Source organism: Colobus angolensis, unplaced genomic scaffold (assembly GCF_000951035.1).
Source record: "Colobus angolensis palliatus isolate OR3802 unplaced genomic scaffold, Cang.pa_1.0 Scaffold81, whole genome shotgun sequence".
Classification (NCBI taxonomy): domain Eukaryota; kingdom Metazoa; phylum Chordata; class Mammalia; order Primates; family Cercopithecidae; genus Colobus; species Colobus angolensis.
The window spans coordinates 7,585,676-7,606,802 of NW_012121932.1; the positions used below are offsets into that span (position 1 = coordinate 7,585,676).

At 36.4% G+C, this 21,127-nt stretch overlaps 1 protein-coding gene across 1 annotated transcript in view; it reads right to left on the minus strand.

Annotated features, from left to right (window-relative positions):
- RAB3GAP2 (RAB3 GTPase activating protein subunit 2 (non-catalytic)) overlaps positions 1-21,127 on the minus strand; it is a 116,891-nt gene that overhangs the window by 21,771 nt on the left and 73,993 nt on the right. The window contains exons 14-24 of the mRNA XM_011929459.1: positions 20,055-20,271; positions 19,374-19,517; positions 19,069-19,151; positions 18,711-18,775; positions 14,588-14,678; positions 12,825-12,952; positions 11,572-11,785; positions 11,110-11,207; positions 2,365-2,470; positions 1,619-1,779; positions 633-861 (exon numbers count right to left, since the gene is read on the minus strand). Coding sequence (XP_011784849.1) covers positions 633-861; positions 1,619-1,779; positions 2,365-2,470; positions 11,110-11,207; positions 11,572-11,785; positions 12,825-12,952; positions 14,588-14,678; positions 18,711-18,775; positions 19,069-19,151; positions 19,374-19,517; positions 20,055-20,271 — 1,536 coding nt within the window. The remainder of the gene's footprint in view (positions 1-632; positions 862-1,618; positions 1,780-2,364; positions 2,471-11,109; positions 11,208-11,571; positions 11,786-12,824; positions 12,953-14,587; positions 14,679-18,710; positions 18,776-19,068; positions 19,152-19,373; positions 19,518-20,054; positions 20,272-21,127) is intronic.

The window sequence follows — 21,127 nt, forward strand, 5'->3', positions numbered from 1 at the left end:
GTCCTTTGCAGGGACATGGATGAAGCTGGAAACTATCATTCTCAGCAAACTAACATAGGAACAGGAAACCAAACACTGCATGTTCTCACTCATAAGTGGGAGTTGAACAATGAGAACACATGGACACAGGGAAAGGAACATCACACACCAGGGCCTGTGGTGGTGTGGGAGACTAGGGAAGGGACAGCATTAGGAGAAATACCTAACGTAGATGACAGGTTGATGGGTGCAGCAAACCACCATGGCACATGTATACCTATGTAACAAACCTGCACGTTCTGCACATATATCCCAGAACTTGAAGTATAATAAATTAATAAATAAATAAATAAAATCTGGCCTCATACAGACATGTAAGTGAAAAAAGGAGGACTCCTGAAGTCCTCTGACCACTCTTTGAGAATCACTGCCTATTTTCTTAGGCAGAGGGAAGCACCTAGCAGTTCCTGAGCATGGAACTGACCAAATGAGACTTTAAAGAAGATTAATTTAGAGGAAGTATACAGAAGGTTATTGTTATTTTTTAAATCTGAGTGTATTTTTCTTTCTCTATTCTTTCCATCGTTTCTATTAAAAGAAACCCTCGTAACATAACAATATGGATGTAAATGCTCAAATAAACTTCAGCTTACCTTTTCCTCCTTCTAGTAACTTTTTAACAGAAAGCCTTGGAAGTGGCTCAGCCTGCAGTGATGACACTTTGGAGGTCTGAGTGTTCCCTTTGCTGTGAAGCAGAGTCTGAAGTATGAGACAATCTTCCAGCTGTTTCAGAAGGAGTTTCCAGTACTCAGTGTCAAGAGAAAGTGCCTCCCAGGAATCAGTGAGGGCCTCTGAATCAGCACCCAAAACTGTTTGGGAAAACTAATAAAAAATGTACTGGTGATTCTCTGCCAAAGATTCTGAATCAATATTAACTTGAATGAGCTTTTAACTTGAAAGCTGATGGATACTGAGGATACATCACAAAGCAACACATAAACGCTATTTCCCAAATATTACTACTTGGCTGGATGAAACATGAGGGTCAGGAGTAGACTGTAGACTCATGGGCAAGGATGGTGAGTTCAGATACTTATAAGGAGTCCTGCACTAATGGCCCTGATTCAACCAGTATACATTTCAAAGTTTTCTGGGCCATCTTTAGCAAGGGCCACAGTTTTGTCTAGCACTACCATCAAAAAACTTACATCTCTTTAGAATGCACTCTTCAACCTAAAAAAAAATCTGAAATTTCATCTCTCTCCATCATAATGAACATTGCAAGCAGGCAATATTAAATTTAGCCCATAAACAACAGTGACTTCTGAATCTCCACAGACCTATTTGGTGTCTCATCCAAATTAACGTAACACCCCCTGGAAAAAATTATTTGATCCACCATGAGCTGTAAAGGAAATGTGAGTCCTCAAGAGATGAGAAAAAAACACAGTAGGATACTGTCATGTGGCAACTGCTAAATTCAAGTATCCATGGTATCATTCTGAATAAACAAATTAAGGGGAGCACCTCTCATCCCTCTCCCCACTCCAAAAAAGCCCCCAAAAAACCCCAGAAAAGGAAAGCATCCCCTTAGCCTACTGGATGTGTACAGATGAAAACCATACCTTTACCCACTTACTTTTTTCTCTGTCATGTTGTTTGATATCTGTGCAGCAACAGAATGCCCAACATGTGCAGACAACAGAGCAGCTCCATTGTTCTCAGACTGAATACAGGCTGTGCGCATCTGCTGCCACCATGGGGACACAGACTGAGAATCCCAGGTCTCATCGATGGCCACTATAGGGATAGGAGAAAACTGAAAAATAAACTCTTACCCTGTCAATTTTTTTGGACTAACCATTTATGTTAATCATAATGTTAAAACTAAGTTCCCTACTGATATATTTTTATATTTCTCAATGAAGTGGAAGTCTAACAATCTATTTTATTCAGAACATTTCTATTCCATTTATTTATGCTCTTTTAGTCATCTTTGTTCTCAATCAATATTAAATCCTTATTTGGAATATTTCATCATTATTGAAAACTATTGAATATTTTAATAGATTAATATTCTGATAATCATACAAAAAATAACAAGAAAAACATTACCTCCCCTAAGACCATTCCATTTGCCTTACTGAGTTAACATGTATTGTTCAAATCATGTTTTTTTATGATGATACAAAATATAAAATTTCATAAATTAAAGCATAAGTCAAACGCATTAAAAGTATTCTATTAATACATAAAAGAATCTCTATGGTGAAATGTTTTGTACACTATAGACTCCTTCTGTTAAGGGATCCTATCTACTCTCCCATCTTTCTGTGACATTTCAAACACGAAACTTTGTTTACAGGAGCAACAAACTTTGTTTACCTTTCATCTTGCTCAGGAGGGACAGCATGGTATGAAGACAGCAGACTGACTGTGGTTTATCCAAAATATCCTTTTCCTTCGAAAGCCAAACACTCAGGAGCAGAGACTGAAATCAAATTTAAATCTTTTTCAGTCTAAAAAAAAATTTAACATAGAAAAATCTTACACTTTCCTAGACAGCAGATGCATGCATATGGATGATGCAGCTTCTTGAGGTGAAAAAATAAGCAGTTGCTTGCTGTATCATGTAATATGAGAGTGAGAATGAGGTCCCTTGTCTACCTAGGAGATTCTCTATAACCTGTTGTATATTTAAACTTCATGTTTCCAACTCTTCTTTGGGTTAAGCATTGCCTTCCAATCCAAATCTCTATTAAGGAGCACATTACCAGATAGGAGTTACTACTACGTGAGCATAGATTTGCTGTTGATTAACGAGGTACCACTTGGCTGTAGGTTTTGACTGGAGAGACAGGTAGGATCTGGAGCTGTGGATCTTAGCCTTGCCTTGGCCGTACAAAGGTATTGCAGACGTGGCAGTGAGGAGCAATACATGAAAGGATCAAACTCCAATTTTTAAATCACTAATAAGTTATGAAAAAACAGACTTTAAACAAAAAAACTTAAGTCAACATAAGTGACTTCTAAAATGGCTGTAAACCAGCATAGCATACCTACTTGAAGCTGAAATATTTTTAAGATTTATAAAATTGGTTCACAGATAATTCTGGGATAATGAAGTTTAATGAAATCGTGTTACATCTGTTAGTACTGGTATCTCTGAAAGGCCTTGATTAATTATAATACTGCAATAATTTTATGTGAAAATAGCTCTAAATTAAAAGACTGTTAGTTTAAACAAATTATTTCAAATAGTTTTCAAAAATTAAGGAGGGTAAAGAGTTGAAGGAGAAGCAGCTCATGAAGGAAGTGAATTTATGAGGATGACTCAGGGCCAGGAGCTGTGATAAGTACGTGGCATGCACATCACCTCATTTTATCCTAACAACTTCTGTGGCAGGGATGATGATCCAGATTTCAGAAATGATGAAATAAGCTCATATGGGAAAACTAACTTGTCCAGCACTCCAGTTCATGAGTTAGAACTAAAATTGACACGCCTGTAATCCCTGCACTTTGGGAGGCCGAGGCGGCAGATCATGAGGTCAGGAGACTGAGAGACCATCCTGGCTAACATGGTGAAACCCCGTCTCTACTAAAAATACAAAAAATTAGCCGGGCGTGGTGGCAGGTGCCTGTAGTCCTAGCTACTTGGGAGGCTAAGGCAGGAGAATCGCCTGAACCCAGGAGGCAGAGGTTGCAATGAGCTGAGATTGCGCCACTGCACTCCAGTCTTTCTTTTCAAAAAGAAAAAAAGAAAAGAACTAAAATTCGATCCATGTTTATCAGATCTCAGGTAAATTTACAAAAAAAAAAAAAAAGAACTAAAATTTGAAAATAAACCTGTCTGATTCTATTAATAACATGCATATTTTCTTTTCTCCCCCTTTAAAAATGTTCACGTGTATGAGGATATATACATGTATATATAAATTTACACATACACTTAATTTTTACACATATGAAACCACACATATATATATACACACACACACACACTCTTTAATGCATTCTACTTTTTTTCCTTTTTTGGTCTAATTTCCCTTCCAAGGGCCTCTTTATACTAGCTCCCTTTTAACCTCATCCCATAGAGACAACCTTTAAAAAACTTTTTGTGGGTACATAGTAAGTAGGTGTATATTTGTATGGGGTACATGATATGTTTTGATATAAGTAATGCAACATGAAATAAACATATCATGAACAATGGGGTATCCATCCCCTCAAGCATTTACCCACTGAGTTGCACACAATCCAATTACATTCTTTAAGCTATTTTAAGATGTACAGTTATTACTGTCTACAGTCACCCTGTTGTGCTATCAAATAGGTCTTACTCATTCTATTTTTTGTACCCATTAGAAACCTTTTTTAAAAAACAAAAATATCTTCCATGCTCATAAATATGACAATGTTAACAATAAATGCTAATGACTATATAAAGGTTACTATGCTCCAAGCCATTAACAGCTTTATATGTATAGATACATATAGAGTGTGTTCGAGGGAGGATAACGGGGATTTACTGTCACAACAATGGGATCATATTACACCATGTTCCTTCCACTTGCAACCCAATATCCTGTTTAACCAACAAAATTCAGTATGACCTTAGTTTATTTTTCAGGGGAATCTCCTCTGCTAGACTTCCCCTTAACCTCCATAACCTGATGCTTTTCACCACTAGGTAGGCTAAAAAAATGGCTGCCTAGACAGTTAACAAAGACCCTCTATACTCAATCAAAAATAACTCTGTCTCGCTGGTTTATGTGCATGTATACTGGGAAGCAGATCAAAAAGAAACGTGGGGGGAAGGCAGAATTTATTTTACAATTTAGGCTCACCGTTAAGTTGCCACTAGATTCACTTTGATAAATTTTACGTACAAAATGTATGATCTGGGTCTATTATTAAAGTGCATCAGATTTCTTTTCTTTTCTTTTTTTTGAGATGGAGTCTCACTCTGTGATCCAGGCTAGAGTGCAGTGGCACGATCTTGGCTCACGACAACCTCCGCCTCCCAGATTCAAGTGGTTCTCCTGCCTCAGCCTTCTGAGTAGCTTGGATTACAGGCACGAGCCACCGTGCCCAGCTAATTTTTGTATTTTTAGTAGAGAAGGGTTTCACTATGTTGGCCAGGCTGGGCTAGAACTCCTGACCTGATTCACCCACCTTGGCCTCCCAAAGTGCTGGAATTACAGGTGTGAGCCACCACGCCCAGCCAGTATACCAGATTTCTAAACATACCTATAGATTTAATGCCTCTTAAAGCTTTGTTCATTTCCCCATCAACAACAACGTTTCAAAATGCTCATCAAAATTGGCAGCCAGAAGGTTATTTTAGATTAAGGCAGCCAAAAAAACTAAATGCCATGCCTTGGACTTCTCTTCACACTATGATTTCTGCTTTTCTCTCCAACCAACCTCTTCTCTACCCACCATCACTTGTAACAAAATTCTGAAACAAACAAAAAACTTGCTCTGCTTAACTTTCCTTCTTATTTCTCCCTAGGTTACCTCCTTCTATTTCTCACCCTCCAGGTAATCTCTGTTTATCACCTAGAGTGTGTTTTTCCTGTTTACTATAAACATTAAACATTCCAAACAGTCAAGCTTTTGTTTGTGTATAGGATATCAGTATAAAATAGAGGATGCCAAAGAAACTATCAGAATATAATGATACAACTTTAGAATCACTTATAAGCAATATAAAGATATTTTAAACTGAAGGAAACATTAAGATGAAAGAAGAAAAATAAAGAAGTGAATACAGAGATAAATTAAGTTACCACATAGAAACACATATATGAACACATAAAACAGGAGAAGACAGTCTAGTGTATAAAGGTAACTACCTCCATAATTAGTAAATGCAAAAGAAGATATTTCAACAGTCACAACAAAGAATGCCATATTACATTATTCACAATATGATATTTATGAATTCACATATTAAAATGTTACCATTATCTCATATATAAATATGTTGTATATTGACATATAACCAGATGATGTCTAAATGATAGATTTTGAGTAACAGAAACCTTGAGGCCACCAAGATGGCAGAATAGAAGGTAACCTACTTACATTCTCTCACAATAAGGTGGTTGATCTGTCCCCCTGAATTGACTTCCAGACTGAAGCCCAGAAACAGCCCAGTCCCCACAAGGGGCTTGGCTACTTCCCTTTTTGCCCATGATCCTGCCACCAAAACCATTTGCCATGGGGTCCAGAAGGAACTGCTCACACTAGTGTTTTGGCAGAAAGGCTAGTCTGCCTGCGAGCACTGGTCTCAGCAGTGGGCTGGAAAGTAGCCTTGTGGTGCTGTCCTCGCCTTCCTTAGCTGAGGTCCCAGCTCAGAGTGCTTGCATAAGAATTCAAAATAGCTGTTTAAGGAAGCTCAACAAACTTTAAGAAAACACACACAATCTATTCAAAAATTTATCAGAGAAATTTTTAAAAGACTGAAATACTAATGAAAAACATCAAATAGAAACGTTGGAGCTGAAAAATAAATAAAATGAAAAATGCAATAGAGAACATCAATAGCAGAATTGATCAAACAGAAGAAAGAATCAGTGAATTCGTTGATAGACTATTTGAAAATACATAGCCAGAGGAGAAGAAAGAAGTGAAATGAACGAAAAGGAATGAACAAGACCTATAGGATCTATAAAACAACCTCAAAAGAGCAAATATTGGGGTTATTGGAGTTAAAGAGAGAACTGAGAAAGACAAAGGAGTAGAAAGTTTACTCAAATAAGTAATAACAGAAAAGTTTCCAAAGTAGAATATACAGGTACAGGAAGGTCAAGGGTCACCAATCCGAGTTAAACAAGAACACTCTAATTTACAAACTCATAAAGGTCAAAGACAAAGAGAGAATTTAGAAAACAGCAAGAGAATAGAAGCAAATAACGTATAAGACAGATCCAATACTCTTGGTAGCAGATTTCTCAACAGAAACCTTACAGGCCAAGAGGGAGTGGGACAATACGTTCAGAATGTTGAAGGAAAAAAACTGCCACCTAAAAATACTGTATGTGGCAAAGTTATTCCTCAAAAATGAAAAAGGGAAATAAAAGATTTTCCAAGACAAACGAAAGCTAAGGGACTATATTGCTATCAGACCTATCCTGTAAGAAATGTGTGATTTCTTAGACACTAAAGGGAGTTCTCCAAACTGAAAGAAAATTATGCTAATGTGGTTGTTGTACTAATATTGTAATCGTGGTGTTTAAACCACGTAGATCTTTAGTAAGAAGACTTAAAAGAAAAAACTATCAAAAAAAGGACAATTTGTTAAGAGACAACATAAATAACAAAATGATGACATCAAAAATACTAAAATGGGGGGAGAAGAGAGTTAATGTGTATAGGTTTTCTTTTTATGGTTTGTTGGTTTTGCTGTTTTGCAATCAAAGTTAAGTTGGTATCAAATTCTTGTTGTAACTAGATTTTGTTTTTTTGTAAGCCTCATGGTAATCACAGTGCAAAGACTACATTTGATACACTAAAATCAAAACCAATGAATTGAAACTACTATAAGAGGAAATCACTTAACCATAAAAGACAGAAAAAAGAGAGGAGTTACACAGCAACTAATAAATAAGTAACAAAATGGCAGTAGTAAGACCTTACCAATCAATAATAACACTGAATGTAAGTGGTCTGAATTCTCCAATTAAAAGACACAGAGTGAGCTGGGCACAGTGGTATGCACCTATAGTCCTGGCTGACTGGAAGGCTGAGATGAGAGAATAGCTTAGGCCCAGGAATAATAATAATTTAAAAAAGACACAGAGGGACTGAATGGATTAAAAAACAACATACAAATGTATACTGCATACAATAAACTCACTTCACCTATAAAGCCAAACATAGACTGAAAGTGAAGGAATGGAAAAAGATATTCCATAAAAATTAAAACCAAAAAAGAGCGGGAGAAGCTGCACATATATCAGATAGAATACATTTTAAGTTGAAAACTATAAAAAGAGAAGAAAGGGAGGCTGAGGCAAGATAATAACTTGAACCTGGGAGGTAGATGTTGCAGTGAGCCGAGATCATGACACTACACTCCCACCTGGGCGACAGTGAGACTCTGTCTCAAAAAAAAAAAAAAGAGACAAAGATGGTAATTATACAGTGATACAAGAGTCAAGAGTCAAATCAGCCAGATCTAACAATAGTAAGTAAATATGCACCCAACAATGGAGCACTCAAATATATAAAGCAAATATTAATAGATCTAAAGGGAGAGACAGACTTCAATACAGTAGTAACAGAGGTCTTTGACCTCACTTTCAGGAATGGACAGATCTTCCAGGTAGAACATCAACAAAGAAAGATCAGAGTTAAACTACATACTAGATCATATGGACCTAATAGACATTTATAGAACATTTCATTTGCTGCTGCAGAATACACATTCTTTTCATCAGCACATAAAACTTTCTTCAGGACAGACCATATGTTAGCCACAAAACAATTCTCAACAAATTTTAAAAAGTCAAAATCATATGAAGTATTTATCTGACAACAGAATAAAACTAGAAATCAGTAACAAGAGGGACTTTGGAAACTGCACAAATACAGATATTAAACGACATGCTCCTGAACAGTCAATGAGGCAAGGAAGCAACTAAAAATAAAATTTAAAAATTTCTTGAAAAAAATAAAAATGGGATGCAGCAAAAGGAGTGCTAAGAGGGAAGTCAGTCAGGCGTGGTGGCTCACGCCTGTAATCCCAGCACTTTGGGAGCCTGAGGCAGGCAGATCACGAGGTCAAGAGATTGAGACCATCCTGGCCAACACTGTGAAACCCTATCTCTACTAAAAATACAAAAATTAGCTAGGCGTAGTGGCGCATGCCTGTAGTCCCAGCTACTCAGGCGGCTGAGGCAGGAGAATTGCTTGAACCCAGGAGGCAGAAGTTGCAGTGAGCCGAGATCACGTCACTGCACTCCAGCCTGGTGACAGAGCGAGCCTGGTGACAGAGTCTCAAAAAAAAAAAAAAAAAAACAGGGAAGTCTATAGACAATAAACACCTCAACAAAAGACTCCAAATAAACAATCTAACAAGGCACCTCAAGAAACTAGAAAAGAACCGACCTAAAAATTAGTAAAAGAAGTAAAAAGGTCAAGCAGAAATAAATGAAATTGAGACTAAAAAAATTACAAAAGATCAACAAAAAAGTTTTTTATTAAAAAAGATAAGCAAAATCAACAAACCTTTAGTTAGACTAAGAAAAAAAGAGAAAAGACTCAAATAAATAAAATCAGAGACAAAAAAGAAAACATTACAATTGATACCACAGAAACATATCATTAGAAACACAGATCATTAGAGACTATTACGAACAGCTTTACACCAACCAGCCGTAGAGAAACAGAAAACCTCAACAAACCAGTAATAAGTAATGAGATGGAAGCAGTCATAAAAATCTCCCATCACAGAAAAGCCCAGATCTAATGAATTTCCTGCTGAATTCTTTCAAACATTCAAAGAAGAATTAATATCAATTATACTCAAACTATTTCACAACACTGAAGAGGAGGGAATACTTCCAAACTCATTCTATGAGGCCAGCATTACCCAGATACCAAAACCAGACACATAGAAAATCAACACAACACATTAAACCGTCAACAAGCTCACAGAGGTAGGATGCCCAAATCCTGGCCAAAATATAACATGTGAATGGGGGTGTGTGAAAGAGTATGCAGTTGGCCCTCTGTATCCATGCATTCCACATCTGTGGATTTAATCAACTGTGAGTCAAAAATATTCCGGAAAAAAAAGATGGACAGTTCCATCTACACTGAACACGTACAGACTTTTTCTTGCCATTATTCCCTCAATACAGTTTAGCAATAATTTACACAGCATTTACATTGCATAAGGTATTAAAAGTTATCTAGATATGATCTGAGGTATACAGGAGATGTGCATAGGTTACATGCAATTACCACTTTTTTGTTTTTTTAGAGACAGGGTCTCACTCTGTCACCTAGGCTGGAGTGCAGAGGTGCAATCAGTGCATCCTTGACCTCCCTGATTCAAGGGATCCTCATGCCTCAGCCTCTTGAGTAGCTGGGAATACAGGGACATGCCACCATGCCTGGCTAATTTTTTATTACACCATTTTATATCAGGACCTTCTGTATCCATGGATTTTGGTATTGGAGGGGGAGGTTCCTGGAACCAATCTTTCATGGGTGCTGAGGGACAACTGTGTATGCAGGCATATGTAGGGGATAGGTAAGAACAAAGAAGAACAAGGAAGATGGCGTAACTTTCCTTGATTTTTTAAGAAAGGGCAAAAATCTAGTGTTGTATTTTCTCCTTGGATGATTCTTTTGTTTAACATTTGTTACAATTGAGATTACATTATAATATATATTCAAAGTTTGAATATGTTTGACAACAATTCCACATTGCTTTAAGGGAAGTTTATTTTGTTTTTAAGATCTTTTCCATCATAACATGACAGTTCTTTACTGATGATCCAATTCTATTGTAAATGCATGCATATAGATGTGTGCATACAGATTCTAAACTTATTTTAGGCCAACTATAGAATATGCTTGTTAACATTTATAGAAAATTGGCCAGGCACGGTGGTTCCTGTCTGTAATCCAAAAGCTTTGAGTGGTCAAGCAGGGAGGATTGCTTCAGCCAGGAGTTTCAGACAGCCTGGGCAACATAGCGAGACCCCCATCTCTACAAAAGTAAAAAAAAAAAAAATTGCCCAGCACAATGGCATGCGCCTGTAGCCTCAGCTACTCAGAAAGCTGAGATGGGAGGATGGCTTGAGCCCAGGAGGTTGGGGCCGCAGTGAGCTACAATCACACCACTGTACTCCAGCCTCGGTGACAGAGCAAGACTCTCTCTCTCAAAGTAAAAGAAAAAGAAAAAAAATTTACAGGGTATAAGAAAAATAAAATAATATTACTCTATTAAATATAGTGATTAAAAATTTCTTTGATCATTTTTAGAAAGTTTTCATGAACATTCTATGATAACCTAAAAGACAATAGTTAAAAAAAAAAAAAAGAAGACTGACACTTTGGGTGACATTCACAAAGAAGAACAGCATCCAGCAACCAAAAAAACCTTACCAACAACAGCTGAGGGCTAAGTCCAGCCGACTCCAAAGTGTGACACATATCCTCAGTGGAGCTTTCTCCATGCAAACACTTCCAAAAAAAGAAACTACCTGGTAGAACAAAAACAAAGCACATTAATCAATGACTACTTACCATTTGGACTAACAATCTTATTGAATCACAATCTGGAATTCCAGAGAAACAAAACATTATGAAGGAAGAGAAATTAATGGTTCAATTTGCTTAATTTATTAAAGCAGAAAGCAAATCATGATCTAATATTGTCTCTTTAGTATACTTATTAAAACAACCTGTCGACCAGAGTGTCTTTTGTTGGCCAAAAAACACAGTACATTAAATCCTTTCATTATTTAAATTTCAAAACAAACAGAATCTCCTGAGATGCTATACGTTCCTACCATGTTTTCTTCTAAAAGAAGAGGGATACAAAGACCAGTGTATTATTTTACCTACCTAAAGCCACATATTCCTCTTCACTTATCTTCTTTACATTGAGCACATCCTTTTCATATTCTAAATATTCCAAGAATGTTTTTACAGGCAATACACCATCTTTATCATCAGAAAATCGAACATTTGTCCTGGTGTTCTCTTGCTTATATTTCTCTAGTAATGCCTGGAGCTTAAGCAGTTCTTTTTCATCAAGCCTTAGTAACACAGCCAAGTCCTTTAAAATAGAAAACAAAAACAACATTCCACATCTATCAACCACATTATCTGAACTGAAATTCAAGACTGTAAGCAAAAGTTGACTTTTTAATTAATATAATAGCTATCATGTATTCTGCTTAAAACTTTACTTACAAATCACATTTCATGAGTAGGAGTTTATTTAAATAAACTATAATCTTGAACACTACATACTACTAAAAGTACCATTTTAGCATATTTCTTGAGGGTACTTTATTATCTTCTAGAATGTTAGCATTTTTTTTTTTTGAGACAGGGTCTCACTTTGTTACGTAGGTTAGAGTACCTTGGCACGATCATGGTTCACAGCAGCCTTGACTTCTTGGGTTCAAGCAATCCTCCTGCCTCAGCCACCTGAGTAGCTGGGACCACAAGTGTGCACCACCACATCCAGCTAATTTAAAAAGTTTTTTTTGTAGACACAGGGCCCCACTATGTTGCCCAGGCTGGTCTCGAACTCCTAGGCTCAAGTGATCCTCGCACCTCAGCTTCCCAAAGTGTTGGGATTACAGGTGCAAGCCACTATACCCTGGCAAATGCTAGAATTTAATAAACATGTTTTACTGTATAATCAGAAAAAAATTTAAAAGAGTGTCAAATGCAACTCTTACCATTCTGAGGAAACTAAATATTTGAATTTAAATGCTTAATTATTAAGCAGCATAAACACTATAAAATAAAACATAGAAAAACAATTCTCATTGTATCCACATATAAGTCCTGCAGGTGGCTCTCAGGGATACAACCTGTTAGACTTTCAAACTATTTTTATATACTATATGTACAAAAACATATTGTGGCTGGGCATAGTGGTTTATGCCTATAATCTCAGCACTTGTATAAATAATATAAATTTAGCAGCAAGGCACAGAGAGCTAGCAGGGGGCTTGGTAAACAAAATATAACTTTAAAGCTTTAAAAATATTCTTAATTTTCTACTTTGTTACTACCGATTTTAAAAAGTAAAACTAACCAGATAGATTATTTTATATAATATAAAATGTGGGATTACTCACATTATCAGAGAATGGTGTGTCTAAATGAAAATCAAGGGAATTTAGTTGACTGACCGACTCATAGAGTTGCAGCAATTTTAGTTTACTGCCACAAAACTGTAGCAATCCTTCATCAACAGACTCAAGTTCTAAAAGGCAGAAGGAAAAGTATATATAAGAGACATATTTAACAGACTCATAAACAGGCTTTTCTTTCATTAAATCTCTCAATATTATATAATTCCCTGATGCTCTGATGTATTAAATATTGAGATGCTTAAGCTATATCAGATTTTGAAAGCAAAAATAATTTTTCTGTCATGACAAAATGTCTAATTTTAAAATAAAATAAGATGATCTAAAAGTAGGGTGATAAAAAAGAAAGTGGAAATATCTTCATCTAATCTGGATATACCTTTGAAAATATTTTCCCTGACTACATAATTCATATACTGTATGAATATTTATATCTAACATAAAACAAATATTTATTCTTTAAAAAGTGAGACACTGATAATCCCCCCAAAATCTTATTTGAAATACAATATCGTGGAATATTGTTCAAGTTCTTATAGCCTTAATAAAACTGACCATACAAAATAATTAGATTTTAGGAATCTTATTTTTATGTAGAACTTGAAACTGATGATTTTATAGAATTCCAACAATGGTATTTGGTTTACTACCAGGTCAGTGAAAGATAACTTTTCATTTAATAAATCTTGGGATTTTGTTAATGTCTTGAGGGGTGGGAGGGCTTTATAACTACACCATGCTTTTTAAAAGAAGTATTTATTTCTGACAAGTGGTGTACACTAAAGGAGTTCACTATTTGCCAATGTCAGTTTCAAGTATCTGTTAAAAAAAAAAAAGGTTGAAAAAGAGTCTCAAAATTAGCATGTTTGAAGCCCTGAAAGAACAACTTATAATTTGTTTATTAAGCCACTTTAAGCTGGCTTACACATAATTAAAACACAAAGTTGGTTTTACATAATTAATATGACAAACAAAAGTCACAACTAGATGACACCAGTCCACTGCACACTACAATTTAACTGATGTTAGGAATTCAGAATAAAGTGAATTTTTATTAGTTCAGTTGGATGGAATATGGTGTTACAACCCCACAGTTTCAAGTGTAATCCTTTTTCAGACAAATACATTTTGAGGGGCTGACTGATTTTAAAGAACAATGTGATAGTACAGACAAATTTTGAACATCAAAAAATGACTAGAAAAAATAATCTGATTGTCGTCTGTGATTTTGGAAGTCCACTCTGTTCACGAGGGAAACTGATGGGAAACTGATATACTAATAAAACATTAATACAAAGTACAAATATGTTTTATTATTATCTTGGTCAAAATGACATTATGTGCCCCCCTACAGAAATTTGTCTCCTCTTGTGAAGCTAAAGAAAAGACAATGGCAGCGAGAGAGCTTGGTTGTTTTCCCATACCACCAGATAACTTCTTCATTCCAATGCTTTCTTTAATGTTCTACAGCTATATCAGAATAACCACTTATCATTCTATCCTGACCTCTTTCCTCACAATTAAAAACAACTTCCAAATAACAAACAGTCAATACATTCAAAGACAGCTTAGATGAAGATCAACTACATATATTAAATAGGGAATAAATAAGATTCGTAATTTCTTATATATATATATTATTTCCACATTAAAGTAACATGATGGTATCACAAAGTCAATAGCTTTCTATAATCAGTTACAAAATTTGAGTTAAGAACGTAACCTTCAATCAGTACAAACCCTATTACCTTGATTTTTTAAAGTGTCCATTAAAGTCTGAGTGATGTTTCTAAGGCAAGAAAATGGTAAACGTTCACTTGCCAAAATGCTTTCCAAAGCCTAGAAGAAAGATATTGAACAGTTCTAGTAATCATAAGGCAATGATTTTGTTTTTTAAATCTTATATTTATGCCTAAACTTTTACTACCCCAAATTTCAAAGAGAAGCTCTATATTTAAGATGTTTTAGTGTACATATCTTAAATCTCAAGTTGCACTGTTAAGTAATATACAATCAACTTTATGTCATGCCAAATATGATATAAATGACAAAAATCCAGGCTGAGAATAAAACAACTAGAAGGCAACTGCTACTTAACAGAATAGCCCAATCAAAACAGAAACAAAGATAAAGCTATTTACCAATAAGAAGTGTTTGAATATGCCTAAACTATCTAGGAATAAATGAAAAGCAGAGATTATTGTCATGTCAATAACAAAAGCTGCTAATAACTTAGTTATAGCTTAATAACTGCATTTGTGCATGGCAGGCAGAATCTATAGGCCCTGCTAGATAGATATAGTACCCACCCTTCCCTACCTCCCTCTCCCTACCCCCATAGATATTTAAGATTCTTCATAACCAATCCCAAAATATCTCTTCATGCCTAAAGTAGCAACTATCAGAAACATCAATGAGTCAGACACAGCAGTTAAAGGTCATATTTATCCTTTCATATTAGCACACTAAATTGGGTTTTAATTAATGAGATTAAATAGTTTAAAAAGTAGGCTGAGAATGCAGGGTAAGACAAATATCCAATCAACACAAAAACTTCTGTGTGTTTGTGGAGGAGAAATGGGCTTAGAGGGTGGCTCAAGATGTTGCTCACGCCTATAATGAAGCAACTACCAGGAAGCAATAAAGAAAGTGACTATAAGAGGCAAGAACCCAGGACAAACATAACCTGCTCCGGTTCTGCCTATGATTACACAGGCTAGCAGCTAGCTTACTTTCTTCCCCATTATTCAGTATCCCAAAGCCTAAACTGGTTTCTTCCCTCCCTTTAGTCAGTCCTCTAAGACATAACTTTTGTTATTGGGTTTTCTAGCATTTTTTATAAAATTCACAGCTTCATACATGATTCAGAAGTATCATAAAAAAAAAAAGAAAATCAAGGAGACATTTTGCATTATGCTGGTTTCCCAATTTTGTTGTTCTATGATTTAAGATAAGAAGAAAGATGGCATCAAAATGAGAAGAACTGTGTGGGTTATGACCCTTTCTACTACAGATTTCTCAAACCGCCTCTCTAGATGCCCACTTTGTCATCATCATGTCATCTCTAATAACGGAGACTTTGCCCTAAGGAAAATGAGAGCCAATTAGCATCGTCAGTAGAATGGAAAACACAATTAAAAGTCACAAAGGCTTTTCTGTTCTACAATAACACAATAAAAAGTGTTTTAAAAGTGGACTGCAACAGAATCACTCTGCACTAAATTCTCCCACATATCACTATTCACTAAATTCTCCCATGTATGTAGCTATAAAACAATAAGAAATATACACATTGGTCTATGGCCCCAGTACCTGACACAGAGTTCCTATAATTTCCTGAACAATGGGGGTGCTAGGAGTTTCTTTTGTTCCAATGTTTGGTCTCTGCCCTAGTTCATCAGTCAGAGCTCTTAATCCCTTTGTAGACAGAGGTGCTAGGAGAACATTTTGTTCTAACATTTGGTCTTTGACCCCCAGTTTCCGATGAGGAGCTTCTAAGACCTCTGTAATTTCCTGGGTGATAGGAGCATCTTTTTTTCTAATGAGGCCACTCATGGCAGGCTCCTGGAAAGCTTCATAATAAGGGGTTGGTTACCAGTGGAACCAACCATGTATTTGAGGATTGGAACTTTTAGCCCAACTCCTGACTTCTGGAGAGCCAAGAGGGGCTGAAGACTGAGTTGATCACCAATGGCCAATGATGTAATCAATCATGCTTATATAATGAAGCTTCCAACAACACCCAAGAGGACAAGAGTTGGAAGAGCTTCTGGATAGCTGAACATGTAAAGGTTCCTGAATGGTGGCTTTCCAGGAGAGGGAATGGAAGCTCTGCAACCCTTCCCATATGATTTACTCTATGCATCTCTTCCACCTGGCTGTTCATCTCTACTCTCTGTGATACCCTTTATAAATAAATGGGTAAACGTTCAAGTAAAATGTTTCCCTAAGTTCTGTGAGCTGGTCTAGCAAATTCATCACCCGCATAGAGGGGGTCATAGTAACCCTAATTTATAGCCAGTCAGTCAGAAATATAGCTGACGACCAACTACTTGTGACTGGTATCTGAAGGAGGTAGAAGTCTTGCGGGACTGAGCTCTTAACCTGTGGTGATGATCTCATGTTATCTCCAGGTAGATGGTGTCAGAATTGAAGTGAATTAGAGAATAACCAGCTGGTGTTAGCTGAAGAATCTGCCAAAGAAATTCACTGGTGTGTGGGAAAAAAAAAACCCTACATCTAGTGGCAGAAGTGTTGAGTGACTGTGTATGAGAAAAGAAAAAACCTGTGATACAGTTTTTTTTTACATTTTCACAGTAGCATTATTTTAGATGCTGTGAATTATAAAAATCAAGTATTTGGTAAGGTTCCTACTTGAAGGAGCTTATAAGACCTAAAGAAAAAAAAGTTGGGGGAGCTATGATTAACATACACGAAATAATCAGAAAATAAGTAGTCATTAACTATCCAGTTTTGATTGAAAGTAGAGTAGGAGTTCAGAGTTATCCATGGGGATCGAAGCATTATGTAAGAATTTATGGAGTTAGGACTTGAATAGCATTATGAGGGGTTTGGATAGGAAGAGTGGGAGTAAAAGAAATCACCAATGGTGACCATACTATAACCACAAGCCTGGCAAAAAGTAAAGGTCTGGCAATACCATGGAATGCTGAGGCTGTGGAGTAACAGGGACTCATACAGAACAAGTGGGAATATAAATTAGTACAACTATTTTGAGAAACAATTTGCCATCAACTAGTACAGCTGAAGAAGTTCACACCCTAGCAATTCCACTCTTAGGTATAAATGCCAGAAAAACTTTTGCATATGTGAATGAGGAAATATGTACATGGATAAGCACAGCATCATTGTTTGTAATGTCAAAAATCTGGAAACAACCTAACCATTCACTGACAGGAGTGTAAATAAATTCTAGTCAGTGAGCGGAATTTGTATGGCATAGTAAATGAATCAATTATAACTATAGCTACATACACCAATATGAATGACACAGAAACATAATCCTGAAGGAAAAACTAAAGTCACTAAAGACACAGGGCATGACTCCATTTATGTAAAGTTTGAAAAGGCAGAAAATGCATCAACAGGTTTCAAAGGAGTCACACAGGAATGATGTAACTATAAAGCAAAGAAAAAGAAAGAACCACAAAATTCTAAAATATGGTTACCTTAAGGATGGGAGGAGGGAATGGGACTGAGGGGGGACATTCAGGGCTCTTTAGAGTTCCTGGTAAGATTGTATTTCCTAAGGTAAGTGGTCATACACACATATTTACTATTACATATATATTATATACATAATATATATAATGTAGGGATGTTTACATGTGCGTATATAAAACACACTCAAATGTATGGTAATACTAATTTTTTTTTTTTTTTTTTTTTGAGACGGAGTCTTGCCCTGTTGCCCAGGCTGGAGTACAATAGTGCGATCTTAGCTCACTGCAACCTCCACCTTCCGGATGCAAACGATTCTCCTGCCTCAGCCTCCTGAGTAGCTGGGATTACAGGCACCGGCCAACACACCCAGCTAATTTTTTTGTATTTTTAGTAGAGATGGGGTTTCACCATGTTGACCAGCTGGTCTCAAACTACTGACCTCGTGATCCACCCACCTCAGCCTCCCAAAGTGCTGGGATTACAGGCATGAATATTAATTTTTTTTTTTTTTTTTTTTAAAGAGACAACAGGAACTTCCACATGAAAATACAGAAAGGGATAAACAATAAAAACGTGAAAAGAAGACTTCAGCCTGTCATGTTTGGGGTAAATAGGAAAACAAAGATTTTCTTAAGAAGGATGTATTATAGCTACTAGCAGGAAACTTTGTGTACTATATATACTTACTTGTTTTTTGGTTGCAGGGTATTTAATATCAAGAATTAATTCCTTTATTTCTGTTTCAACCAAATCTATAAAGAAAAAATTAAAGTAAAATTTTAATTTTTATAACAGTGAAACATTATTCTGAAAGAAAATGAACATATCTGTACTATCAGTTGAGTCTAAAAGATTTTGGGGTTCTCTCACATTAATGTTTTCTTGTTATGAATTATAACACCCTCTAGATGGCACACTTCAGCCTTACAGAGCAATTCCAATAAGCTCATCCATGCATCATTTTGATTGCTCCATTCAGAATATTTTATTGATTTAAAAGATGATAGAACAATATGCTTTATTATTTGTATGAGAGAATACCTACCAAGATTGGGAGATTTTGTTTTCAGTAAGGCTGCTAGTTTCTTCACCAGGTGCATATCCTTGGCTCGTTCACTCTTCTTATCGCTAAACCAATAAATATAACAAATTATTACAGAATGTGAAATTATTTTCTTTCTAATTCTGACACACTCCAACTTTTTTTTCCTTTAAATTTTTTCTATTTAAAGATATCAGTCTAAAGACAAAGGAAACAACAAAACAGCAACAACAAAAGAGTACAACAAACCTAGGAACTAGGAAAAGTTAGCAGAGGAGCATCAGTCAGCAACACCGGATACACCTTACCTTAGTGCTAAATGGAAGGGAACGTTCACTGTTTTCACACTTCCAGACACTGGATCAACAAGACAGATCTGATAAGTCTGTGGCTGCCAACTCTGACTGGTAACATTATTTAAGCCCATTATTTTATAGCCAGGATACAGCAGCCTAAAGAAATCACATCCCAATATGGTAAAAACATTAGAACAAGGAGAAATGCCAAAAGGTGCTTTTATTATAGCTAGGAAACCCAACATTATTATCAATTTAGGAGCATTAATAAGGCAACTAAATACTGATAGCAAATACATAAGTAAAGCTAGCAGAGTTCTGCCTTGTTGAAAGATTCTAAAAAATTAAATGAACACAATCAGGCCCATGTTTCAATGGCAAACAAAGCATTCACCTCACTTATGACTAGGGCAAGCTGAAGGAACCTTTCCTTTTGAGTCTTCACAGCATAAGTAAGGGACAAACATCAGCAACAAGCTAACTTTAATTGAGCAGTGTATCACGGCATTTTCAATTTTTTTGTTATTAAATACTTAAGCATATATCAGACACTCACAGGAAAAACCACAATAAAGAATACTGTGATTCTCAAACTTGTAATCTAATAAGCAGCTTTAGTAAAAGCTTTATTTTAATAAAAGCATTCTTATATTTCATTTTGTAACCAGCACAAAGCCAGCATTTGCAGCTTACCTGCAGTGCTTCCCCACATTGAAAGCTCCTACTCTAGGTCCCTGCTGTGTGCTCCACACTTCTAAAATTCCCCTTCTTGGTGCATAGATCACAAGGAATTGAGCTACTCGACTTGGACCCTGAGAATTTCCAAAGGGGGAAAAATCCGCCTTTTCTGGTACTCTTTCATGAAGGTCCTCTACAATTTGAATCCATCCAATTTGTGCATCGCGGTACCCTTAGAGACAGAGGGAAAGGGAAGTTAATTACTTAGTCTAGGTTCCATAGTAGCCACCTGAAGTACTCTGGAATAGTGGGGGTGGGGGAGTAAGAAAAGCTATGAAAGTATATTTTTATTATGGAATATCTTAAATAAAAAATGATAATAAATAATAACCAGTTTATCACCAAGCCTTATCAAATCTTAGTATTTTGCTATATTTACTTCTGATCACTTTTTCTCTTTGAAAAGAAAATATTGGCTGGGCACAGTGTCTCACGCCTGTAATTCCAGCACTCTGGAAAGCTGAGGCGGGTGGATAACCTGAGGTCAGGAGTTCGAGACCAGCCTGACCAACATGGTGAAACCCTGTCTCTACTAAGTACAAAAAATTAGCTGGGCGTGGTGGCACATGCCTGTAATCCCAGCTACTTGGGAGGCTGAGGCAGGAGAATCGCTTGAACCCGGGAGATGGAGGTTGCAGTGAGCCGAGATCATGCCACTGAACTCTAGCCTGGACAACAAGAGTGAAACTCCCTCAAAAAATAAGAAAAAAGATTATAGATATAATTGAAGCCATCTGATTACCCCTCCTGCTGTCATTCCCTTCCCTTCCCATCCAAGCCTTTTGGCGACATGCAGATAGAAAATATGGGTTACAGGGCAATGGGAGGAAGCTCTTGCATGGGAGAGGTAGCTGATGCTATTTTCCATTTTAGGGTGGTCCCCCACATAGGCAACTGATCCTTCTTTCCAAGGACACAATGGAAAGGAAAACTGGCTGTACCAGCTGCAGAAAGGCAGGCAATGATGCAAGGAATAAGATTGCCATAGTGGATTTGGAGCAGTCAGTACAGCTTTGTCTTCTGTATTT